Source organism: Urocampus carinirostris, chromosome 4 (assembly GCF_059441175.1).
Source record: "Urocampus carinirostris isolate Australia breed hairy pipefish chromosome 4, RoL_Ucar_1.0, whole genome shotgun sequence".
Classification (NCBI taxonomy): Eukaryota; Metazoa; Chordata; class Actinopteri; order Syngnathiformes; family Syngnathidae; genus Urocampus; species Urocampus carinirostris.
In genome coordinates this window covers 24,607,656-24,624,478 of record NC_142352.1, presented here as the reverse complement: position 1 = coordinate 24,624,478, position 16,823 = coordinate 24,607,656, and the positions used below count along the sequence as shown (strand labels likewise).

General features: G+C 36.6%; 1 protein-coding gene across 3 annotated transcripts in view; it reads right to left on the bottom strand.

The window, feature by feature from the left end:
* adamts18 (ADAM metallopeptidase with thrombospondin type 1 motif, 18) overlaps positions 1-16,823 on the bottom strand; it is a 94,389-nt gene that overhangs the window by 29,090 nt on the left and 48,476 nt on the right. For 2 of the 3 annotated variants that reach the window (XM_088333948.1, XM_088333950.1), the window contains 4 exons: positions 11,485-11,657; positions 7,092-7,222; positions 4,969-5,092; positions 4,650-4,894 (listed from right to left, as the gene is read on the bottom strand). In XM_088333948.1, coding sequence (XP_088190074.1) covers positions 4,650-4,894; positions 4,969-5,092; positions 7,092-7,222; positions 11,485-11,657 — 673 coding nt within the window. The remainder of the gene's footprint in view (positions 1-4,649; positions 4,895-4,968; positions 5,093-7,091; positions 7,223-11,484; positions 11,658-16,823) is intronic. The other variant, XM_088333949.1, reaches the window with a different exon arrangement.

The following is a 16,823-nucleotide window of genomic DNA, read 5'->3' as shown; positions in this document are numbered from 1 at the left end:
GAGTTTTACTTCCAGAATATAAACTGCAAGCGCCGTACCAATAAAAGAGGGAGTGGATTACAAAAATGAAAATTGTTATGACCAAATATGATTGATCACTATATCTTCGCACAGTAAATCAAAAGATGGAAGCGACGCCGTTAAAAACAAGCAGACGGAAGCGATTTTGTGCTTCTTTGTGGCCTTACAGTAACTCATCACACTCACTTGCAGCATTTTTAATCTTTTAATCTAGCCGCCACCACCGCTGCCGCATTCAAGATCCCTTTTTGTAATTACAGGACGTACTTAGAGAGATTACAGCCATGACATCTGCAGATATGTGGAACTCCGAGCGCAGGCAGACGTTAAGCTTCGCTTTCTTTTAAGGAAACTGTACATTGTAATCCTCCTTTCCTATTTCTACCACGTCTACATTTGTTACGATGATGTCAAGTCGGGGTAAAGAGGATGTAATGGACATTTAGACAAGATAATATTGTGGCATGTAAATGAATGGGTGACGTACTTTTCACAATGTAAAGACGCTTTATAGAATCATTTCATCATAGGGAGTTCTCCATTTATGATGTAGCCGACCTTTAACGTTTCAACTTTTTAGTAAAATCAAATGATTATATCCGACCATCTGTCACGATTATGGATGTGACTCAGCTGTGCCCGCTCATTTGGCGCCACCCGCCGCGGGTTCTGATTGGCTCCCTGTCACTATTTGAACCCAGTCCTGTCAGTCCCCGGTGGTCAGTCCGTCTGCGAATCTCCGTGTATACTAGGCAAGCCTTTTTCGACCCTGACTCCCACCTGTCCCGTTTTTGCTCCTGTTTGTCTCCGGCTACGACCTGTTTAGATCCTGACCACGTCTGCTCTCGAGTCCCAGCTTACGACCCCTTTTTGTTCCCGACTACGTCTACACTCCCGTTCTGGCTTACGACTCGTCTTGCTCTCCCAGTCCCGGCTACCGACCAGTTTTCCGCCCCCGACACTCCCATCACTCACTACGAAAGATCTGCTTCCGTGTTAGGATCACAATCAGAGTACGAGAGCTACTTGCTTCCCGCGCCCAGCGAACACCGGATCGTGGGCACAGTCCTTCCTTTCTCAATAAAACTTGTGGTAAACATCACGCGAGTGGGTCCTGTTTCCGTTCCGGTTCTGACACCATCTTCCTTGAAGTAAAATTATTTCAAATACCTCTTCTCGCAGAAGGTGGTATCGTCTTTTCTATGCCGATAACCAATTTAGTTTTTTATGCCAAAAACTAACATTGTCTTCTTCAATGCCGAAAGGCTAGCTTAACTTCCTACTATGCTAAAAACAAGACTAGTTTCTGTAGCTATCATCAAACATTTAATTGCTAATCCTCTTCATATAAAAGAAGCACCTTTTTGCCCCAAATCTTTGTTATTTTCTCCAAAACTAGAGATTAGAGGCTTCTCCTTCTATGTTAAAAGCAAATGTCATATTCCATGGTAAAAACTAGCACATTTTCCTAAGCGGGAAAGAAGTGATATTTTCTACTACAAAAGGAAAAGAGTGTCTTCTTCTAGGCCAAAATCAATTTATTTTTTTTCTACAGTGTAAACCAGCATTGTCTTTTTCTATGCCGGACACCAACATATTCTCCTACTATGCTGAAAACAAGAGTCTTTTCAAGGTATTTTTCTTCTACATGGAAAAATTTGTCATTTTCTTTTAAGGTGGGAACCAGCGTATCTTTGTACTATTCTGAAAACCAGAGTCATCTTCTTCTACCACTGTATTAAACGGCCATTTCCGGGTAGCTAATCTTGTGTGCAGGAAACTAGCGTCTTCTTTGTCACCTTCTTCTAATACGACCATTAATATTCCGAAACTGAATGCAAAGTGTCATCTTCTTCCAATGTGAAAACTTGGGTTTTCTTCTTCCATGCTGAGAACCAGTAGTGTCTTCTTCTATACGAGAGACTAATGTAGTTTCCTACCATTCTGAAAACAATTCATCTTCTGCTATCATCAGTAGCTAATCTTCTGCAAGTTAGTGTCTTCTTAGTGTTCTAAAAAAATCTGTCATCCTCTTCTAAATTGAAAAATTAGATTTTTCTTCTTCTGCGTTGAACACAAAGCATCATCTTCCATAGTGGAAATTAATAACTTATTTGAGGTCAGGGGTCAGGACACTGGCTCCTGAGCGATATATGGCTCTTTTCATTAACACATCTGGCTTGGAGATAAAATACAACTTGCACAATTGTTAACTGTATTGCTAAATGTAAAGCCGATTTTAGCAAGTGCAAAGCACTGGATTGGTATTCGGTCCAGTATATATATATAGGGCATAGGCTTAACTATAGTTCAAGGTGTCACACCAAAAATCCCAGTTTGGGCTGCAAATCGACAAATAATTCTTCATAAGGAAGCTTATCAAATAATCCATGTTCACCGTTGAGACACTTTAAGATGAAAAGCCAACACCCAAACACAAGGTTCATCTTCTGTGCAGAAGCCGAGCATCTTATTGATCACCTAAACATGTTAAAAAGAAATTTGAATCCTGAATTTTTTTCAAGTTTACGTTTTATATATGTATATAGTACAAATATATGTATTTTATTTTAAATTGAATATTGACATTAATGGTGAAATATGACTCATTTAAACTACATAGCTAGCCTATTAAAAAAACAGTTCGCTCATTCCTGACCGAAAAATGGTGGCCTCCAGGTGAGAAAAACCCTCGGCACATTCACCTGCTGTCAACTATTGGTTTCCACAGCCATAGTTCAGAGTTCAAGAGAAAATAAAAACTTGAGCTGACATCGTAATGTGGCGGGACCATCCCCGGTGATGCTTGACGCTTGAGGGCAGGTAAAAGATTCACCCTCCATCTGCTTTATGGCCTCCCTGGTTCCCAGTGCAGTTTTCCTTCCGTTTTCTCGCTCCGCTAACCTTCAATCACGTTTGCAACAAAAGCACTATTGAGGTCAGTGGCCAGGGGGGCCGCATGACTGCGGCTTTTCATGCTTTTGCATGGATGCAAACACGTGACTGCCCTTTTTACACTCCATGCAACCCTGCCCTTGAGAGACGCTGCTACTTAAATTATGATGTAGACACTTGTTTGCTTTTTTAATTTTTTTTTTCAATAATAGAGAATTATGTCAGAATTTCAACACCACTAACAGTGTATACTAGTAATTAGAAAATAAAATAAAAAAATAAAAAACTATTTTTCTAGTGCTTGAAATAAATAGATAAGTATTTTACATAAATGATGTGCTGATGAAAAAATAATTTTAACTATGTATAGTCGTAATATTTGTTCTCATTATTATTTCAATAGTATATGTTACTGCTTAGAATAAACATAATAACATTTTAAAAACAAATACAATTTGTAATACTATCAAAATAAAAAAGTATATTAAATAGCTTTAATAATTAATAATTAATTAATAATTTTTCGTCATATTAAACATTAAAAATAGGCAAAGTCTGAAAGCTAAAAAAAATTGTAAATGATTAATTAGTAAAATTAATAACTAATATGAATATTTTTGTTGTTGACGTTATTTTTTGGTTAATATTATTATTCATTTATTAAATCCATATACTGCTTAAAATAAATAGAAACAAAGTATGCAATGGTAATAACAAAAACAATCATAACAAAAATAATTAAAATAATAACAACAACAATAATAATATTGATAATAGGGCGGATGGATGGTTAACTCTCAGGCCCTTGATGGATAGGTCAAGGGTTCATGGTAAAACTAGTTGCTCTTTTTCTTATTTAAATCAACATCTTTTATCAATTTATAATATATAAATATTGCTTAAAATAAATGTACACAATGCTAAAAGCAAAAATGAGAAATTATAATACTAGTTATAAATAATCCATATGAAAAAGTATTCAATAAATAATTTTAAAGTGAAAGCTATAGGCAAGAAAAGCACAAGTGTTTTTATAAATTATTGATAAATAATAAAAAATATTATTTGTATTCGTAGCTATAGAATTGGTTATTCTCCGTATCATTTTAATAATGATTATATCAATTTAGTGTATTTTAATGCTGCTTAAAATAAATATATACAAAGTAAAACAATTTATAAAAGAGTAACACTATTTGAAATAAGGACTAATAGTAGTTAAATACCTAAATAGGTGACTAAATATGCCCTGCCACTGTCTGGCAATCAGTTTAGGCTGTCCCCCGGTCCATTGCTCGAAGATAGCTGGGATGGGCACCAGCATCTCTGCGACCCTACTGAAGATTAGTGGTGCCGATAATGGATGGATGGATCGATAACTAAATAAATACATACATAAATAAAAATGAAAAGTCTCACAAATGATTGAAGTTGAATATGTTTTAGCATGTTAAAGGGTTTCAGAAAAGAATAAAAATGCTCTATAAAAACTGCAGAAAAATATGAAATTCTGTTAAATTTAAAAAAAATCAAGTTTGGATCAAATTTGTTTTACATTGGGTGAAAAAAAAACAAGTGGAAAAGCCCAAAACGTTATTCTATTGTAAAAAGTTATTACAAAATAGTCAAAACAGGTAAAACAGAAAAGATGAAAGGAATAAAAAAGGTACCAAGTATTGAAATAAAAAGAGGTTTTGTTGGATTCATTTTTAAACAACAGACTGTAACCTTACTTCAAAGACCAAGGTTTCATTGGTGGGTCCGGCAGCGTAGAGGCTCTCGGGTTTGTTAAAGGACCGCTGGTAGCTGAAAGTGGCCCCTCCGTAGTGAAACTTGCCCGGCCAGTCCACCGTCCAGTCGCCCGTCAGGTAGTACTTCCTCTTCAGGGATCGAACTGCAAGGTAGCTGGTAGACACCTCCATCTCTTCCACGCGAATGCTCCGGGCACCCGCTGGAATGGTTACCATGGAGTAATACTCTAAATTAAGAGAAAAAAAAAGGATGGTTAATTATGTTTGTGATATTTCAGATTATGTGTCCTTCCAACCGTACCATTTGCTCTGTGCTGTAGCGTATACGTTCCTTTGTAGAATTTGCATGTAGAGTTACTTCCCTTGCATACACCACAAGCATCCAGGGAAGCCTTGGAGCCTAAAATCTGATCGCAACCAACTGGCTGCACACAAAAGGACAGACAAATGTAGTTGTAGTGGACTTTAAAGTTGCAAAATCCATTAGGCTTTGGCTCTAAACGCACGAGGCACATCAAGCTTTTTAGACCAGGGGAGCTACTGTATATACATATAAAGAGAACCTTAGAGACAGCCAAAAGATACTTTCTACAAAAACAAAGATGCTTGAAAAAATAGTAAAATAACGGAGATAAAAAGGATCATTCCTTAACTTTTTTTCAATAAACCATTAAGTGACGATTTAGATAATAAACAAACAATAAATTAATTTTGGCGATAAATAAGGTGAAATCTTACATATATAATCTTATATAAATCACATTATTAGAATATAATAATCCCCTTTGAGCCCACCTTAATTTGTGACATACAAGATGGCATTTGTTTTTAAGGTTAAGATGAAGAAAATGCTAGTTTTTGGCAAATAAGAATATAATAACCCAACAGACCCACAAAATATTTCTTTTTTTCTTTTTTATACTTTCATTGTGCCTAACATAAAGAAATTATCTTGATGAAGCTCTTAAATTCAAAGCTGTTTTCTGTCTTTTTAGGAGTGAATGCCTATTTTAAAAAGTTTCTGAATAAATATTTGCAACTACAAAATATTTTGTATATCAGTCAATGTACATTTATTGTATAAGGAACGTTTACCCATGTTGTAAATACATGGTTTCCTTGACTTATATTTTGACATTAGGATGTGGAATAAGATGTTTTTCGGCCCTTCGTTACAGCAGTTTACCCATCATATGACATCAACAACAAATCTTTTCACATACACAAAAAACAAATTTGAACTTTGCAGTGTCCGTGCGATTGTTAAGTTTTGTCTCGATGCCTGTCTGCTACTAGTCCAATGTTAAACAAAATTTTGGTCTTTTGCTTTGTGTCTTGGCATCATGAAAAGTTTTAGCTGAACTCTAGCCCACAATGTCCCTTTTCTATTTCTTCATTCAGTTCAGAAATGTTTATTATTTATCAACACTTGATCTCTGTGACATCCGTTAATCCTTTGTATGTATTTATAATGTTATTCAATCATATACACGGAAACTACACATAAATACTTACTATAAACTTTTTGCTACCAGCATTCAATAGGTACAATCAATATTTCATGTTACTGCTATGGTACCCCTTGTCTCAAACACATACACTAAATGCCAGAAGATTCTATCTCTTGTCTATATGACAAATTCACCTTACTATCCCCACATCAGAAAGAAATAATATCGAATCCTGGGGGTCTAGTCTTATGCGGAAATACCAATGTCATTCAAAATGTACAATAAACCGTTTTAGGTTTACTTAACAAGACACATTCCAAACCACATGCTTCTTATATCCTCTAAAGTATTTTTTAAAACAAAACAATCAAATGACATCATACAGACTGGGCATTAAACTCCACTTTTTTTTTAGCTTAAAACATCTTCATGGAAATTGCCAAACATCTTTAATTACGTAATGCTATGATGCTAATTCGTACACGCCGCATCTATACCATGAGATCGGCTTTCAATATATGTTTTATCCCAGAACAGTATGTGCACCACAATGACTATAAATACAGCCCAACCTCACATGCAGATTAGAGAGTAACAGAAACAACATGTCCATGTGGAAATGGGACGAAATGAGTGTCAACGTGTCGGTTTGGGTCAGACCGCAGGACAATTGGGTTAAGATCACGGTCGGACGATTGGAAATAATTGTATGGAAATGCACTCTTGACAGCTGTTGAAAGGTGACGCTTGTGGCTTACCGAAGTCAGTGAGATAAAAAATGATGTGTGCATAGAGGGCTGTGGATTGGTCTGTTACATTTTTTTTTTTTTAATGGAAACAAACCATTGAAAATCAGTCAGAAAGACTACTCTCCCAATACAAAAAAACTCCTTTAACTCCTCATAAAGTTGACATAGTTTTTATATTTTTAAAGAGAACACAGATATAAAACCCTGAGGAGAAATATTTGTACCTCACATACGCCCTCGATACAAACGTCGCCTTTGTGGTCGGAACAGGAAGTGCCGTCTTTGACCTTGCTGGACATTGCAAAGAAGAACTCAAAATCTTCGGCCGTGCAGTACAGTTTACAGATGTCTTCTTCTGAAAAAGGAAAATAACATTGTATGACTGAAAAAACAAACAACAAAGCATGCATTTATACATGAAAACATATACATCAAGGTAAATAATAAAATAAGTTGGGCTAACACGAGAAAAGTGTTACTGTCCACCCCAAAGAGTGTTAATTTTAAAATTTTCAAAAAGCTATTGTTTTTGTACAGTGAACAGTACAGAAACAGTATCCAAGACAATATAGGGTCGGAGAAACACAAGTTCAGTGTAAAAAGAATAAAATAAAAATGGTTACCTAGCATGAGTTTGGGCACGTTTTTACACATATTAGTATTAATTTTATAGTGGTGACTTTTCTATGTCTTTAGGAAAAATAAATCTTACAACTTTGTGAAGAACTATTAGTATTGCAAAAAAGTGAATAATCATTAAACTATATAAACTGGTCAGCAAAGACAGGACATTATTTGAAAAGTATTATTATTGTATAATTATTATAATAGTATATAGTTATTATAATAATTATTATAATTATCATATAATAGTTATATTTTTCTATCTGATTTTGTAAGATTTTTACTAATAAAAGAGAATACAAATATTTTAAACTGGATAATAAATTAAACTAATTGATTGAAAATCACTATGCATAAGATCATAGAAATTAAACAAACAAAAAATAGTAATAACACTAAGTGTCAAAAAAAGGTATCTTTTTTAAACATTTAGATCCTACATACAACATTTGCATAATAAAATAAATGTTTGTTTTTTATTGTATTACAAGATGTTTCCCGGTAATAAAACAAAACTTCAATTGAATTTGATACATCTAATTCATGCATCTGTCGTGTCCAGCATGGTCGCCGTGGCGACCGGCTGGCCCCGCCCCCTGGGCACCAGCTGAAGCAGATCGCCTGATTTGCGCGTCTGCTACTTAAGGGTGGGTTTTGGGTTTTGCGGGTTCTGTCTGCATTTCCCGTTCTGTTTTGCTCTGTCCTGTTTTGTTTGAGTCGGAAGAAACCTGTGTTTGCACGTTTTTTGTTAACGCCTGTTTTTTCTGTCTGTCTTGTCCCTGAGTTTTGGACGACTTTTATTTTGGTAAATAAAAGTTTTGATCGTCAACGCAATTGAGTTTACCCTTCCTGCCTCCTGCCTCCGTTCTGGTCCGGTCCACCCCGTGACAGCATCTAATGATCTAATAAATGTATATAATTTATTCATATTTTATATATGTCTTGGGCTTTTTTCATTATACTATTTTCTGACCCACTATCTTGCCCATATATCCAAATATTATTTTGATTTTATGTCTATCTTGAAATGCCACATCGAATCTTGTTGTAAACAATTTAATTTAAGTTGTTTAATCAGTGACAATGAAGACAGTTTTATTATATTAGAGTATAATAGTTTAAAAACATCTTAAAACATGTCTTTATTTGTATTTAACTATTATTACTATTAGTATTCTTTGGCTTTCGACTCTGCATTATAATGGTGCACCTGGTGTTGTATTGTGAATTCCGTGAATCCTTGAACTTTTTGTTATGTTATCAATGTTAATATTACTCGTGTGCACTATTTACTGATTTACTTATCTGATCGATCGTTAAATAACCCGAGAGTCTAGTTTGACACGATTTTGAAACTCAGAAAGTGCTTCGTAAGCAGTGCTGGTTGTTTTCAAAATGAGCTAACAGATGTTACAGCAGCTTCAAAATTCAATTTGGCAAAAACCACCGACAAAGTCTCCCAGGGGATTTTCTTTCTTGGCTGGGATCTCGGACAAGTCTATGCAAACGACGGCGAAGGTGACTTGGCCCAAGTTTCTCCAATCTTCCTCCCTGCGTAAGCTTCCATTCATCAAGAGCTTAAACAGAACCGGGACACCGTCCAAAGGGATCGCTATCCTTCACCGACCCCCCCACTAAAGACCCACCCTATGAATGTCTTCACAGTGTCTGCAAGTGTTGCAAGTAGCTGCCTCGCATTCACAAGTTCTCACCAAAAATAAACACTTGACATTATAGTCAAATAGTTACTCATCATAATCAGTTTTGAATAACTTGTTACTAGGTATGCTGAAAACATCATTTTGAAGAGCTGTCACAACACAAAGAAAGTGGATACAAAATCGAAAAAAAAGATATACTGTATCCCTAATTAGCAGGGACCAGAACCATGTGTGATATCCAAAACCCACAAAATAGCCCACCATCCCCGATTTTTCCTATACCCTCTCTTTTCCCCTTTTCACAGCAATAGTTGACCGGGGATAAAAGATCACGGCCACATGGGTGCTGTTTAATCTAGGCAGAAAGAACAAAAAAAAAGAGTCACCACGCATGGCACGAATTTGGTCTATCGGCGCCCACACGAAGCAAAAGTCAAGGAGGGATAATGGGGTTGGGATAGTGGGTTGTGGCTGCACAGGTGCAGTTCATTTATAGTAGAAATAACAGTAAAACAGAGCCAGCTGGTTCTGACAAAAACACATTTTGTCAGGGGCGTGCCGTTCTTACCAGGCTTAAATTGAAATAAACTTTTGTGGCTGCTATCCATTTTTTCCAGTCGACTAATAGTGAGCGCAGGTGTTAAGAAAGCAAATTAGTGTTGCGTGTGATGGCTCTTTTTTCCATTCTTTCACCTAAAATGAACTGCACTTGTGCAGTCACAGTTTATTATCCCTAATCTCCTTTTGCTGTGAGTGAGGACTGGTAAAAGGCGTGCCATTTCAGACCACTTAAAGTGAAGAGCAAGGTTGTGGCCGCAAACTATTATCCCCATAGAGCAGAGGCTGACATTGTGAGTTATTTATTTATTTATTTTTTGGGGGGGGGGGCATTTTGGGTCGCTGAAGTCTGCCATTGTGGCACGTCTAATGAGCTGCATTGTTTTCGCTATCATCGATTATCTCCAGTCCATTATTGCTGATAGCATTTTTTTGTCATACGTAGTAGCTCTATCTTTATGTTCTTTCCGCCCAAAATGAACAACGCTAATCTGGCCGCGAACCATTATCTCTGGTCGACTATTGCTGTGAGCAGTGCCGGCATATAGTATTTTAAAAATGGGGGTGGCTTCTTCAAGGACTTTTGCATATCGCTGAGGAGGGTTTCAGTCCCCATTAATTGCAATAAACGAAGGATTAAAGTAGTTACTGATCATTTTATACTGTGTAGGCTGGGAACTCAACTTGTCATTTTGCAGCACATCCTCACTGTAATCACTTCACCCTCCATTCCCACCACTGCCTTCAATGCATATTACACAGAGTGCTCCTTAAACATTTTGGCGGCCATAGAAGCAGTGAAAGAAGCCTTAAGCATGGGGTAGGAGAACAAATATCTCATTAAATGGATTTGGGACTGGGATACAGAAGATCAAGTGAATTAAGAGCAGACAAAGCTCATCTGCAGCAATACGCGGCTCTTTGTGTGTCGGATAAGAGACGTGCCGGCCAATCGGATGGCAGCCCTTGTGCTTTATGTAGAAAATATTCCCAAGGATTCAATTACTGGGAACTAATTAAGAAAGTGCTTAACACTGGAAGGGCCAACCGTGACGGTATTGAGTGCACTCTGCTGGGCTGGGCTTGCAGACATGGGCTTATTTTTTTTTCTGCACAAAAAATTGTTTGAAATTTTATCAGTGACAAGAGACATTGAAGCACAATGTTTTTTTAACCCATATTTGTCTATTTTAACTAATAAAACATATTTTATATATTTTAATTTATTGTCAATGTTTTTTTTTTCTCGTTAACTAATATCTTAAGTATTTTTTGATCAAGAAATATAAAACTAAAAATTATTTCGTAGGATTTTTTTACATACCTTATTTGTTTTTTATCTTCAATGTTAAACAAATATATTTTACACATTATATTTTTTAATTTTATATAAAATAAGAAATCTAAAAAAAAACAACCCGCACATGAAGTAGGAATTCAAAACAAAAATCTGTTCTAAATACACATCCAATTGCATACGGTACCCAACCGATTTATAGCAACACTTGTCATTCGGAGTCATTACGTGACCAAGTCCCCCAATTACAAACCTTAATAGCAAGCCCCATTAGGGAGGCAATGCTGTAAGTGTTAGGTATGACTCAGCCAAGGCGCACTACCCCAAGGCCACCGGCCTGGTCAATAATTAATATAACAATAATGCAAAAAAAATTGAAATAGAATCTGTTCGAAACAATCTATCCTATTAAAGCAAAAACTCAAATGTTATTTTATTACATTTTTCTAACCAGACTTTTTGGGGTGCAGTCCCTACCGTCGACTTTGGTGTACGGCTTCCACTTGTAGTACCAACCCCTGAAGGGTTTGCTGTTGTGTTCTGCACACTGCTGCGCCCGGAAGTCCACGCTGTTTTGTGGACACTGGCGGGTGTTGCACAGTTGGTTATGGCGGCTGGGTCCGTAACAGAATTTGCCATTGTGTTGTGGCCTGGAAGACATGAGGAAAATTATCAAAATGTATTTCAAATGCGTTAAACAGTCAAAACCATTGTATTGCTAATAGTCAGTTGTATGCCTTGGTCAAAGAGGGAGGCCTTATTTAGTCAGAACCCCAACTCAAGTTTTGAAAAAATGCTAAATAAATAATTGTTTGGTGCAAAAGCACGATTTTAGTGTTTAGCATAGCCAATTAAGCTGCTATCAGTGACCAGAAGACGTAAGATCGGGCCTAAAACCCAGACTGACCCAACCCGGGTGGCGGAAGGAGAATGGGGGATTTTGACCCTCATTTTAGTATCTGGGCCTTATTGACAAGCATCACTCTAGCAGCGCTTTTTTTCACAGTACAGATCAATGTTTGATTTTCAGGGATGTAATCACAGCATGTTTTTAGCAATTAGTAAATAAGATTAAAAACTACTAAAGGAACCATTCTCCCAGGGCAGAAAATGTTGATATGATATTATTATCATTATTACTATTATTGCATTAATTTGAATTAACTTCTGTAAATATATATATATATATATATATGTATATATATATATATATATATATATATATATATATATATATATATATATATATATATATATATATATATATATATATATATATATTTATACATACATATGTGACGCAAGCGCCAAATTACCTGTCTGCTAGCATTAGCGGCTAATGCTGCTAGCATAGTTGCTAGTATTGGAAGCTAACATTGATGCCAAAGCGGCTAGATTAGCTTTAGGTCTGTGGTTAGAAATATACACTAACCAGGCTTACCTAACAGTGCTGGTTTATTGATAAAATGTTGATTATCTCAAAATAAAAAAATTATGAAGAAAATGTGTTTTTTTTTATCTTGGATTTATGATTTATAGCATAACAAAGCATAGGATAGTATAGAATAGTCCTTATTGTCACACTGTAGTGTACATCGTTAGGGTTAGGGTTGGACTTAAAAGGGGAAAAAAGAATATCAATAATTATTCGGATAGTTTTTTTTTTTATCTGACTCAATTATAGGACATAATTTGTTTGTTCCGCGTAATATGAAATAAAAATAGTCACTTTGTGATAAAACAGTTTTCATATTTTTCTTGAAATAAAAATCATGTTATAGTTTTTCAATATCAACCATTCCACTGTAATGATCTAAAATGTGACTATCGGAGTATATTTATGTCTTAAAAGGAGGATTATTTTATGAACTACAACAGAACAGATGGCAAATTAAACAACTGAAGATGACTAACAGACCAAAGCATTATTTCATTGACCACCATTTAATGGAGAAAGATTAATACCATTTAGTAGGCTTAAAACACCGGTATTCCGGCACATTCACCTAGCGAAAGAAATTTAATTAGCTTTTAAGGCAAAACAAAATACATGGCTAGTACGTAACAGGAAGAATCCTGCTGATCTCATGCAATTCCGCTACATTTGGCTAGGATACTTAAGAATGCTGACTAGAAACAGAAACCCCACGGGAGGACAGTTGAATCGGGAAAACACGCGAGCGTGTGAAACCAAGCAATATCATCCTGGATTTCGTTTAACAGTGGAGTGATGGATTGGAGTTCGAAGCAAGTTGCGTGCATTTAATTCACAGGCTTCATCTTTCTATATCGGTTATGGTGAGAATCTGCACGCCGTACTCCTTTTTTTAAAATAGTTTGGAATTTCCCCGTAATTTGATGCATATCCTGAGTGTTGATGAACCTTCCAAAACAAGACATGAGCCAGATTCTTTATTTTGTGCCTCCCTTCCGCTTCGACACCCCTTACACTGACGCAGCCCTCCGGCCTTTGCTTGAGCCAAAACTCAAGGGGTGGTCACCATCACATTTGACCCCAACCCTATTGAGAACCTATGGTGCGTCATCAAAAGAGACAATACCAAAATGTTACTGCCAAGTGGAAACAATTTTAAAAAATCTTTGTCAATACTGAAAAATATCCACATTGCATTATATTTATGTTTTAATACTACAATCACTAACAAAAAAGAACATTGTGCTTATCTTAAATACTTTCATTTTTATTTTAAATATTGTTTATTATGATTTTAAAGATAAATGGATAATCGTTGAACTGACACCTTTTAACTTTTTGAGGTGGGAAGATAACAGTACTTTTTATTTTAATAATAATTGTATCAAAATAAGTTGAATATTCCTGAAATATTATACTATATTATTTCAGTATCATATTTAGGGCACACTGTGTTAAAAGGCGTAGTCTCCGTAGCTGGTTCTATTTCTGTATTTGACATCACACAGGGCGCATTACACGATCGGGCGCAGGTGCCTTCAAGGTGTAAATGCTCTTTGCTCTACTGTTCTCTTACATTGTTTACAAAAGTAAGATATGAAGACGTTTTAGTAACACTTGCACGAGGGAGGTCTTTTCCTGCTGGGGGGCATTTTTGGGCACAACGCCACACAGACAAGCATACAAGTGTGCGTATTTAAAAAAAACTCTGGTAGCAAAACCGAGTTTGGTGTATATGTATGTATGTATTTTAAGTGCAGAATTATTATAATTAAATTTGCTGATTTTGGGAGTATTTGTTTCCAGATACATTCAAATATTTTCAAATATAATACAATTATTAAAATTATTTAACACAGAGGGAAAAGTAAGATAAAATCAGATAGGCCCATTGGAAAAAAAAATATAAAGACTCTTTGAACTCAGATGGGCATTGTTAACACATACTAAATATTTAATTTTAAACTTTTTAAGGACACCTCAAATCTCGCACCATTCAAGAATTGTCTAATACATAAACATGTGTTAAAGATAATAAGTATAATTTTTATTCATCTTTCTTTTACATTGTGGGGTTAAGTATTTCCATGGAAGTCTAAAGCTGTTTACTTGCTTAAATGCCCCTAAACTGGCATAAAATGCTGAAATTTGGCCTAAAGCATAACTGCACCCTCTGTTAACCACTTGGAAATGGTCGGCACTGAAAGATGAAAGATTATAGAAACAGTGTCAATTAACTCATTCATTGCCAATGACAGTCATAAACGTCAATGACCCATTTTGAAGAGTTTGAGGTTTTGCACACACTAGTCTAAACCGAGAGCAACTCGGGCTTTACATTCCATTTGAGGCGGAGTGTGTGACAAAATGTTGCAGCGTCAAAATCAGGTCAAGATTGTGACCCTAATCGTCCAGCCTTGTTGGCAAGGATTAGGGTAGAGCGCGTTTGATCTGGCAGGTGGTCCAAAGGGGGGTCCGGGTGAGCGGTAAAGCGAAGAGGCAGGTGGAAGACATAAGGGTAAAGCAAGAAGATTCATTTTCCGCCTTTGAGAGGCAGCTACTGCAAGGGCTTTCATCTGGGGAGGCCCACAAGAAGATAACGTCGGCCCAAAAAGTGCAAAGGTCTTAAAGTTCAAAGACCCTTCCTGAGTTGAAATAGAATCAAAATCCCTGGCGTCCATCACAATTTTGTTTTTAACTTTTCTTTTCTTTGCCTATTGTGCAGTGTCACAAAAATCCCACAGCTTTATCGTTAGAACTTATTTTAGCATTAGCAACCCCAGACCAAAAATAGGGATACTAATGTAGACTTTATGCTAGTTATCACCTGTGAGTAAAGCGAGGGTGGTGATGTTTTCATTTTGGAACTATAAATAAACACTTGTTTGTGTGTCTGTCCATCCAAGAAAGGGGGAATGAGTCTAGGTATGATCACCATCTTTCAGTCCGTTCGGTAGGTTACCATACATGTGAAAAGTGCCAAAAAAGATGACTCAGCACTTTTGGTTTTGTTGACAAAGCATTTTTCCTTGAAAGACATTCCACTTTCCCAGTACAGAATGACATTGAATATCAAAACAATTTATACAGGCTGTCGAGGAGGTTCTCCAAGATATGAAAACAGCCAAAAAAGCTGACTCCGCGTTTTTTTCTGACTCGGCAGCTTTTTTTCCCAAGAAAAACATTCCACTCTCACGGGCCAGAACCACATTGACAATCAATGCCATATTAAACAGGCAGTCAGGTAGATTACCCCAGATGTGAAAACTGCTTAAAAAAAGCTTACATTCTTCTCTCCCAGACCAGAAAAGTTTGTCCAGGATCACAGTCTTTTACAAGTAATCAGGTAGGACACTCTACAGGTGAAAATGGTTAAAACTGCTCAAAAGAACTGACTCAGCACTTAAGGTTTTGCTGACTCAGCAGTTTCTTTTTCCAGAAAGACATTCCCCTATTCCAGACCAGAAGGACAATCAGTTTCAAAACAATGTCAGAGAGTTAGAGGGGTTGAACTATTGGATATGCGAAAAAAAATCCCTAAAAGTAATTTTCTATCCCAAGAAAAGCATTCCACTCTCCCAGGCCAGAACGACATTGAACATCAACACCGTATTTTGTAGGTAATCAGGTAGGTTACCCCGAATGTGAAAACTACCTGAAAAAGCTGATTTTGCTGACTCATCATCATCTTTTCGAGAAATCCATTCTACACTCTCAGACCACAAGTTTGGCCAGGATCACAGTATTTTACAAGCAAGCATGTTTGTCACTCTAGAGGTGAATAACCCTGGAAAAAGGGAAATGCCACCTGATATTAGTTTCACGTCTTAATACTGGTGATGCTCTAATGCCGCACAGATATTCTAGTTTTAATGTACTTTTCCTGACTCTCACATAATGTTAATTATATTAGCACAAAGCAAATAGATTCTGGTTAATTTACTGTATTGCCTTGAGAACATATAACATAAGTGACTTACCAGGGGTTTTGACTACACTAGCATAGCACAAGATCTATGAGGTCGGAAGCACTGCTTCCTCGATTGAAAATAATTGAGAGGAATCGTTTTTCATTCTATTCATTCATTCATTCATTCATTCTTTATCTGCACCGCTTATCCTTAATAGGGTCATGGGGGTGCTGGAGCCCATCCCAGCTAGCTTCGGGCAGTGGGCCGGGGACACCCTGAACCAGTTGCCAGCCAGGCGCAGGACACACAGGGACAGACAACTCACTCGCTCATTTACACCTAGGGACAATTTGGACCGGCCAATTAACCTGACATGCATGTTTTTGGAATGTAGGAGGAAACCGGAGTCCCCGGAGGAAACCCACGCAAGCACGGAGAGAACATGTAAACTCCACACAGGAAGGTTTGAT